At 39.9% G+C, this 10,337-nt stretch overlaps 1 protein-coding gene across 2 annotated transcripts; it reads left to right on the top strand.

Moving 5' to 3' along the window:
- The first annotated feature begins 1,214 nt into the window (after positions 1-1,214).
- Positions 1,215-8,578, top strand: socs2 (suppressor of cytokine signaling 2). 2 transcript variants are annotated; one of them, XM_053344028.1, is made up of 3 exons: positions 1,215-1,522; positions 4,473-4,668; positions 5,008-8,578. In XM_053344028.1, the coding sequence occupies exons 2-3, from the start codon at positions 4,551-4,553 to the stop codon at positions 5,472-5,474; spliced, it is 585 nt and encodes a 194-aa protein (XP_053200003.1). In that variant the 5' UTR covers positions 1,215-1,522; positions 4,473-4,550; the 3' UTR covers positions 5,475-8,578. The 2 variants fall into 2 exon arrangements, with proteins under 2 accessions (XP_053200003.1, XP_053200002.1); XM_053344027.1 differs by having other exon boundaries at positions 4,470-4,668.
- Positions 8,579-10,337: the final 1,759 nt, after the last annotated feature.

Raw genomic sequence — 10,337 nt, 5'->3', positions numbered from 1 at the left:
GCGCGCTGCGTTATACTGTAAACAGGGTCTTAATGTAGTTATATGAGTGATGTAGTATGCAGTATTACAGTAAAAGTACTGCAGTATTATAGTAAAGGTATTGCAGTATTATAGTAAAAGTATTGCAGTATTATAGTGATGTAGTATGTAGTATTACAGTAAAAGTACTGCAGTATTATAGTGATGTAGTATGCAGTATTACAGTAAAAGTACTGCAGTATTATAGTGATGTAGTATGCAGTATTACAGTAAAAGTACTGCAGTATTATAGTGATGTAGTATGCAGTATTACAGTAAAAGTACTGCAGTATTATAGTGATGTAGTATGCAGTATTACAGTAAAAGTACTGCAGTATTATAGTGATGTAGTATGCAGTATTACAGTAAAACTGATGTCTCCCAACACACACACACACACACACACACACACACGCACACACAAAATAAAATCCAGTGTATGTTTTCAGTTCTTTATTGTCAAATCTTCAGGTCAGCACATAATAAACTCATCATAATTAGTACATTATATATATATATATATTCCGTATGTGTGTGTGTGTGTGTGTGTGTGTGTGTGTGTGTGTGTGTGTGTGTGTGTGTACTCAGGTCTGTGTGTTATGTAATAAAACAGAGTTGTAATGTTACATAATACAGATACAGAGGACACTAATTACAGAATACACAATAAACACAATTCACTCACCTTCTGTAAATGTTCCACTGACTGTGTTAGTGTGTAAATAACATTTCATTAAACAGCTGTGACTGATTCACTCTGTTGTCTGTAGTTTATCAACATTTATCTCTTAAGTTGACTGTTTGTAAGAAGCTTAAACTGATTAAACATCTGGTTTCTTTTATTTTGTTGAATTACAATGAACACACATTAACAGCAATACTTTAGTTATTGATAAAAGTTTCACCTGAGGACTGTGTGTGTGTGTGTGTGTGTGTGTGTGTGTGTGTGTGTGTGTGTGTGTGTGTGTGTTACTGTTTACGTGTGTCATAGTGTGTATATTTGTTTTTGTGTGTGTTACAGTATGTGTCTATATTACTGTGTAAATGTGTGTGTGTGTGTGTGTGTATGTGTGTGTGTGTGTGTGTGTGTGTGTGTATTACTGTCAGTCCACCTTAAATCTCTCCCCTCGGCACCACGTGACTCCGTTCCTGGAAAGTTCCTGGAAACGCTGCTTTTGTGTTTACGGTGTTTTTTCGGTGATGAGGCGGATCCGCGGACTCGGTTCTCGGCGGCACAGTGACGTCCTGACGGGCTCCGTGTTCAGGACACCGACCTTCCTCTGCTGCCTCTCCGGTCAACCGGGAATCAGTCGGTGTTAACGGAGCTGCGGCGGTGTGTGTAATCCGCCATTAGGAAGCAGGAGGGGGGGAGAAGCTGCAGATCAAGCCCGAGACAGGAGCTGCTCTGCGGGGGAAGCAGGCGCATGTTCCCGCTGACATGTCCGCGGTTACCGGAGGATAGACCGGCAGCTCTCTAACAGCAAGCCCCGTTACCGACCAGCAGGTACGGTGTGTTTATATTTAATCAATAAAGGTGATCGGTCAATTATTGATCAGACAGAAGAGACGGCGAGGAGCACCTGTACATGATCCACAATTATATTACAATTACACACAATTATGTTATATTTAAAATTACTCACAATTAAAATTACACCAAATTAACATCAGTACAAGCTGCTGTAATATTTAACATGCAGACACACACACACACATATATATATATATATATGTGTGTGTGTGTGTGTGTGTGTGTGTGTGTTAAATACAATAGAAACGCTGCGTCCGTCTGTCCTGATTCACCAGACTCTGTTTAAAATGTTAATAATGTAGTAAAAACCTGCCAGAACACACATTATATTATATTGATATAAAAGCAGCTCACCAAGCAGACTGTAACCAATGATAGATAAATAAATAGATTAAACCAAATCATATTCAAACATCTGTCAGTTTAAGGTTCCAACATGTTTATTTGACTCTTTTTATGTACAAAACACAACTCATCAAGTTTTATGTACTATAACAAATCTACACTTGATGATTTTTATCAGTAACATAACATGTTTTATTACATGTGTAACAAACAGTATGTGGTCGACTATGAAAAGGAAAGAAGGAAAATGTCTGAACTCTAAATTCTTCTCATAATTTGATCAGTTTTACGGTTCTCCAGGTTTTATCTCTGCAGACTCAGAAACACCATCATTTAAAGTGTTTTACATGAAATATTAAAGATAAAAATAAACTCAAATAGAATAAAATGACTGAAAGTTTACAGTTCAGAGTCAGAGTGAATGATCATTACATTTATAAAAGACAGAAACGTGTTCAGTGACTCTGAGACAGAATCCAGACCGTCACTGTTTAAATCATAAAGACGTGAACAGGGAAAGTCTCCTTACTGTTCAGCTGCTTTTTAAAAGGTTCAACTTAAAACAGGGTTAATACCAGCCTTTAATTATTTATTTATTTATTTATTTATTTAAAGTGATGTGAACAGTTTTCAGCGTGGATCACAAACAGCTGGTTTACAGATGTTTTTATGGTTAATCAGATAAAATAATTTCATGGTGTTTGAACAGAAGAAACGTCCTTTAACAGTTACACTTCATTATTAACCCTGCATTGACATCAGTGTTTAATAAGATATATATAAATTAATATGTGAACAGCATAATAAATAGTCTAATATTGTGACAAGTTAAACATAAAGATGTGTAATAGATTGTTTTACCTCCACTGTGTGAGTGTTTGGTCATGTGACCATCAGTCAGTTAACCGCTTCCTCTCTGAGGTCATGTGACAGCATCGGCACAGTGAGACAAACTGATCAGCTGATCAATAACGTAACTGATCAGGTTTAAGTGAGGCTGACTCCAATAAATCATCAATAATAAGACTGATGACTGATTTACTGAGTTCAGTTAATGAAGATTTTATTCTGATGACTTTCAAAAAAATGTAAAAATATATATTTGATGGTTTGTGTTTAAGTTCAGGGTTAGGGTGGGGTAAGTTCAGGGTTAGGGTGGGGTAAGTTCAGGGTTAGGGTGGGGTAAGTTCAGGTGATTATTTGGCTGTAATATTAATAACAGTGTTACATATAGACAGACTTACTGATGTCACATTTCATCATCCAGTGTAAAATAAACATTAAAATCTATTAAGATTAAGATGAATGAATAAATATTAGATGGATGAACATGAAGGACAGATGGGAAGAACAACTATCTTGTTCAATAAGATATTAAAAAAGATAATTTATTTGTGCACCATATATCTTGTACATAATGTTACTATTATCTTATTATATACAGAGCATCCAGAAAGTATTCACATCCTTTAACTTCCTCCATGTTGATCAGAGTCCAGCTGTAGTAGATTCAGTTGACTGAAGGTCTCACTGCTGACAGTCAGAGCAGAAACCAGGAAGTCATTATGTACCTCAGAGACAGGATGGTATGGAGGCACAGATCTGAGGAAGGGAACAAAACATTTGTGCAGCATTGAAGAAGAGCTCAGTGGTCTCCATCGTTGGTAAATGGACCAAGTTTGGAAGCAGCAGGACTCTTTTAGAGCTGCTGCTAAACTGATCCATCGGAGCAGAAAGGCCTCGGTCAGAGAGGAGACCAAGAACCTGATGGTCAGTCTGACAGAGCTCCAGCGTTCCTCTGTGGAGAAGAGAGAACCTTCCAGAAAAACAACCATCTCTGCAGCTCTCCACCAATCAGGCCTTTCTGTTAGAGCAGCCAGACAAAGCCTCTACTCAGTAAAGACTTGATGACAGACTGCTGACAGAGCTGGAGAACATCTGCACAGAAGAATGAGAGAAATCCTCCAGATACAGGTGTGAAGCTCGTAGCTTCATACCAAGAAGACTTGAGGCTGTAATCGCTGCCAAGGATCCTCAACTGAGACCTGAGTGAAGGAAGAGAACTCTGATGTACAACATGAGATAGTTCAGCTTTTTATTTTTATACATTTGCAAATGAATCCATTTAGGAATAAAGCTGTAACATAACATGTGGAAGAGAAGGGGAGAGAATACTTTCCAGATGCTCTGTATCTGAGATTGTTTTATTATATTTTCACTACTATTGTTTTTTTTATTACTTTTGTGCTTATTATGTATTGTTCTTTATTCTTTTTATTGATGCTCTTCTATTTTCACTGTCACTTTGCTGCTACTGCACATTTCCCCATCGTGGGACTAAAATGGGAATATCTGATCTGATCTGACCTTATGGCAATAATAAATAAATAAATCAACATCACTGTAAACAAAGCTGCCAGAGAATACAACATATGATATTCTTTTAGTCAAACTTTAAATTCTGCAAATAAAAAGCAAAACTGAATATCTAAAATATGAATTAGCAGCACAGTTCATATACTGTGTGTCTGATGATGATGATGATGATGATGACGATGATGTCATATATTTGCAGCAGACGTCGGAGGCGATTGGCTCATCGTCTCATGTCCTGTCTGCCGGCCTTCAGCTGAAGGCGGCCGGTGGGATCCGACCAATGACCTGCCAGTCGTCAGAGTCCGCCGACACCATCGAGAGCGAGAGACGATCGGACAGCAACGCTACGACAGACGAGAGCCGCATCGCCTTAGCCATGAAAGACCTGAAGAACACCGGTGAGACATGTCCAACACAGACACTGATATACTGAGACATGTCCAATACAGACACTGATATACTGAGACATGTCCAACACAGACACTGATATACTGAGACATGTCCAACACAGACACTGATATACTGAGACATGTCCAACACAGACACTGATATACTGAGACATGTCCAACACAGACACTGATATACTGAGACATGTCCAACGCAGACACTGATATACTGAGACATGTCCAACACAGACACTGATATACTGAGACATGTCCAACACAGACAACTTTGAGTAGGCAGTTTAATCTCCTGTACTGAGTGTCTCTTGTCTCTTGTCCCCTGCCCCCCCCCAGGCTGGTACTGGGGCAGTCTGACTGCCAACGAGGCCAAAGAGATCCTGCAGGACGCGGCTGAGGGGACATTTCTGGTGCGGGACAGCTCTCAGAGGGATTACCTGTTCACCATCTCAGCGATGACGTCCGCGGGTCCCACCAACCTGCGCATCGAGTACAAACACGGCAAGTTCAAGCTGGACTCGGTGGTCCTGGTGAAGCCCAAGCTGAAGCAGTTTGACAGCGTGGTGCATCTGGTGGAGCACTACGTCCAGCTGTCCAGGACAGGACTCAAGGCTCCGCCCAGCTCTCAGCTGCCAGCCAATAGCACGGTGCAGCTGCTGCTCACCAAACCCGTGTACACCGCCACACCGCCGCTGCAGCACCTCTGCCGCGTTGCCATCAACAGGACCACTCGGCGAGTCCAGGACCTGCCGCTGCCCAACAGACTGAAGGACTACCTGACGGACTACGCCTACAACGTGTAGCCGCGTCCCATCATGCCTTGCTGCTGCAGCTCGGACATGCAATAATGAGCAGTAAGTCCGCAGTAATGAGATTTCCCACCCTGACAGGAGCCTGAATGTGTTGGCTGAGAAACAAACCACTCTGTTTCTGTTGGCGGCGCCACAGACAGGAAGTTACCTCAGCTCTGACACAGGAAGTTGACGCTCCGCACGCTGCAAGGTGCTGCATTCACTGACCACAGGGAGAGTTCAAAGAGCCCTCTGCAGGAGCCTCAGGACCAGAGTCACATGTGTAACCACGGCGATGTGATTGACAGATGGATAGAATGAAGGTTTGGTCACATGACGCAGCAGCAGAGTTTCTATTGGCTGAATTTAAACTGCTGCAGGATTGAAGCGTCATGTGACCAACACCTGAACACACCGTCTGCCTCAGAGCGACAAATCAGATTCATTCAAATTTTTAATTTAGTTTTTACACGTTAAATATCTGCTGAGTCGTTAAAACATGCAGTAAAGTTGAAGCATGTCGTCATGACGACCGTGAGAACTGTGATAATGTTGCGAGCCGTTTGAGGGTTTAAAACACAATATGACAACATATCTAAATAAGTGATTAATTACAGAGTCTGGCTGTCGTGAGGCGTTGATGGGTTTTATTAACAAGTCAGAAATATCGGTGCTTTTTAGAGTTTCACAGTCAAACGATATTAATGAGTCTGAAACTTGTAACTGTGATAACTGCTGATGTGTCAGCTGTCGTCACCTGGAGGTGAAGGTTGGATGATCTTCACTCAGCTCTGAGTGTTTACCTGCTGGACGTCGCTCAGGAAGAAAAAACAACAATCTGTTTCTATGTTTGGAGTAAAACCCAACAGCAGAGTGGTTATTTCAGGTTTTTTATAACTGATAACAATATTTTGACCAATATTCACTTGTTTGACATAAAAAGAAGATTTTTAACATCTGACTCGTTCGTCTTCAGGCTGAATATTTGAGAGTTCAGGATGTCTGATAACGATTGATTGGACGATTAATTAGTCTACACAAACATGCAGAGTCGTGTTTGTTGGTTCGTTTAATTACAGACGATTCATCAGAGTCACAGAAACAACTCCTGCTTTTATAAAATGGATACAAAATAATTAAGAAACGCTGGACGTTTTATTTCCAGCTGATCTAAAACTGATCAAGTTTATATCAGCTTGGCTGAAACTGTAATAGAAAGTTTTATTTATATATTTGATTTAAAGTTAATCTCTGCAGCATTTTTAAAACCAGTTACAAAAACCTCAAAAGGTAAAAAGAGGCAGTTATGGTGCTACTGATAATAATCAGTCTGTAGATGATCTTCTAGAAGAAAACCAAATGTGATTCTCTGAATGTATTAAATTCACTGAAAACGGACAGAAACTAAACATCAACAATCATCATCACTGTTTAGAAACTGAGCCGAGGATGTTTAAACTGGTCTGATTGGCTGATGGAGCGGCAGGTAAACGACCTGATCGATCCTCCTGCTGGAAAACAAACAAACGTGTTGATCGTTTTCATCTGGACAAACGTCACAGTCTCTTTAATAACAAGTCCTCCACACAGACTTTGTCCCCGCTGGCTGTAGTACTCACTGCCTCTGGACCAATCACATCACAGGAAAACAAACAGCTGATATGAGACAGAGCCGCTGGTGCTCGAACTGTTTGAACTGAAACTCAAAGTCAACAACACGTTTAGCTTCAAGTTCACAACAAACATGATTACTCATGATTCACTCTGAGTGTTACCAGGGGCCAACAAAGGACTGACCAGGGGCCAACCAAGGACTGACCAGGGGCCAACAAAGGACCGATCAGGGACCAACAAAGGACCGATCAGGGACCGATAAAGGACTGACCAGGGGCCAACAAAGGACTGACCAGGGGCCAACAAAGGACTGACCAGGGGCCAACCAAGGACTGACCAGGGGCCAATAAAGGACCGATCAGGGACCGATAAAGGACTGACCAGGGGCCAACAAGGGGGCGACAAAGGACTGATCAGGGACCAAGAAAGGAATGACCATGGGTCGATAAAGGACTGACCAGGGACTCACAAAGGACTGACCAGGGACAGAAAAAGGACTGACCAGGGGCCCACAAAGGACCGATCAGGGAACAAGAAATGACTGACCAGGGGCTGATAAAGGACTGACCAGGGGCCAATAAAGGACCGATCAGGGACCGATAAAGGACTGACCAGGGGCCAACAAGGGGGCGACAAAGGACTGATCAGGGACCAAGAAAGGAATGACCAAGGACTGATAAAGGACTGACCAGGGACCCACAAAGGACTGACCAGGGACCAAGAAAGGACTGACCAGGGGCCCACAAAGGACTGACCAGGGACCAAGAAAGGACTGACCAGGGACCAAGAAAGGACTGACCAGGGACCAAGAAAGGATTGACATTAGTTTTCAGCTCTAAACTGAATCGGTTTCAGTTTTTCGGTCTCAAACAGAAGAAGACTTTCTCTCATTTGATCAGAACTGGTTTTTGTTTCTGTGACTCTAAAATGTCCGGCAGCGCTGCGAGGGTCCACCTCCATCTTTCCATCTTCTAGCGTCACTCTTGTGTTTATGAAGTGGGGGGGGGCTGGGGGCCGTTTCCATGACGATGACGATTTGTTAGCAGCAGTAGGTCACTCAGGTAAATGGGTCTCTCTCTCTCTCTCTTTCTCTCTCTGTCTCTCTCTCTCTCTCTCTCTTGCACTCGTTGGTCCACTGTGTTGATTTGTGTCGACTCCACGCGATGTTTCTTTAATATTTGAATATTCTGATGTCTTATTTTTGTACGGAGGACTAATCATTGAAGGGAAGGGTCGTTTTCTTTCTCCTGTTCTGAGACCAGATGACGGATGAATAGATGTTGAAGCAGGTCGATGACTCTTTGTACATATCACAGCTGTGGGACTGAATCAGCTCTGGGCCTGTTTGATTTTTTAAAATATTTATTGATTGTGTCTCACTGTGTTTTCTGGTACATGTTTTTGTAACGAGGCTGCTCACACTCTGAAAGCATGCTCTGCCTCTGAAATGTTGATCGGCTCCACTTATGAGATCAATAAATTTTTTATATGGTGCTTCATCACCGTGACTGATTTATTGACTCGGCTCTATTTTCTACAATTACTGAACATTTATTTGTATTCATGCTGATATTATAAGACTTATACTTTAGATTATACTATTAGATTTCTTTTTAGTTTTCACTCTAATTTATTTTAAGATAAGAAGCATGTTTTGTTTTTTTTTTAAGTCAAAATGATATCAGCAAATCTGGACTCATCATAAAATGCTTTAGTTATTAGAGTGATTTTATTTTGTTTTTTGATGTTTTCATCATTTATTTATGGGTAGATCATATTTCATGCTTAAAAGAAGAAGGAAGAAAATAACTTAAAAATTAGTTTCAAGTATTTAATTTATTAAAATCTTTATTATTTTGTTAGTTTTTTGGGGGTTTTGTTTTTTCATTTTTTCGATTGTATTTGGAAAGGTTGTGTTTCCTGGTTGTGGAAACCTATTTCTGCCAGGAAAGAAAAAGAAAAATATAGACTTTTATTAGACTCAGTATAACTTATGAATTTAAGCTACTTTAAACAAAACTACTGAATATCATTACATTCCCTTAGTTTATTTGGGAATTGTTCATGTTTGTGGCCCATTTCTGCAAAATTTGGGCTTTGTGTTTTTTGTTTTTTTTTATCATTCCTTGAAAGCTTAAAAGTATAAAAGTTTGTCTAACAGTATCATGAATCTTATTTTTATGATCCACTACAAACTGAACCCTGTGAGCCAAAAACACACACACAGAGAGAGAAATGTGAAAAGATGTGATCAGATCAACAGGAATGTAAATAATATAAAACATATATACGACATCATCATCATTATGATTATTATTGGTAGTGGTAGTAGTATTGCTAATTGTGATATTACAGGCAACAGTACAGACTTCAACAGAATCCAGAAATAGACGCTCTTTGTTTTGTTCTGAGTTAATATGTGACACTAAACACTTCTCAGAAAAGGGGAGTGCTGTTTTGTATTTTTTGCCTCCATGAGGCCAAACAGGTGAGAAGCTTTGTTTTCAAAAAGAACGCTTCAGGAAACAGGAAAAAAAGAGAAAAAGTACAAACTTACACCTTAGATAACATCAAATATGTGCTTGTAGGAAAAGTTTTAATCATTTAATAAACTCAGCGTGTATGTGACCCATCAAGTAGCTCAATTTAATAAAAATATACTTATGATTAGCTCATGTTTGGTAGTTTACAACCAGAATTAAGAGGCTGTCAACACCAAATCTTACATCTTAGTTTTGCTGCTTACATTCCTTATATTCATAATTAAACAATAGTCTAATTATTAGCCTATATAAATTCATCTATTTAATGTTTATTTACCTGTTTGCACCAACAGGTGTTTACTGAAGGAGACTATACTGAACTCCATTGATAAATCCTTCAGTTTTAAAGTTCCTTGTTGATATGAATGGATTAAGTTATAGAAAGAAAACGTGTTCAATACGAGATATTGATATATGTTTCGTGTAACTGATTTTGCTTAATGTTTAAATTTAGGTCAAATAAGAAGCGAGTACTTCCGGTTGAGACATTGGAGCCAAACTCCGTTGAGAAAACATCAGATCTTAAACTTCCTCATTAATCTATTAAATGTAAACAGACTGTAGGACATAAAATATGAGTTCCCGTATTAGTTTCAGGGCATCTTGTTAATTCGGGATATATTTAATCCCTCAAAAATCACTTTATTGAACAGAAACGTTCATTTTAATGGCGAGTGAAGCTGTTTGTAGCTACTAGGCACCGCAGTGTAAACTGTTA

Source organism: Scomber japonicus, chromosome 23, assembly GCF_027409825.1.
Source record: "Scomber japonicus isolate fScoJap1 chromosome 23, fScoJap1.pri, whole genome shotgun sequence".
Lineage (NCBI taxonomy): Eukaryota > Metazoa > Chordata > Actinopteri > Scombriformes > Scombridae > Scomber > Scomber japonicus.
This window is presented reverse-complemented; position numbering and strand designations above follow the sequence as displayed.

Coding starts and splice junctions, on each gene's coding strand:
- socs2 (XM_053344028.1), top strand. CDS start 4,551: ATGACCTGCCAGTCGTCAGAGTCCGCCGACACCATCGAGAGCGAGAGA. Junction 4,669..5,007: donor GAAAGACCTGAAGAACACCG/GTGAGACATGTC, acceptor GCCCCCCCCCAG/GCTGGTACTGGGGCAGTCTG.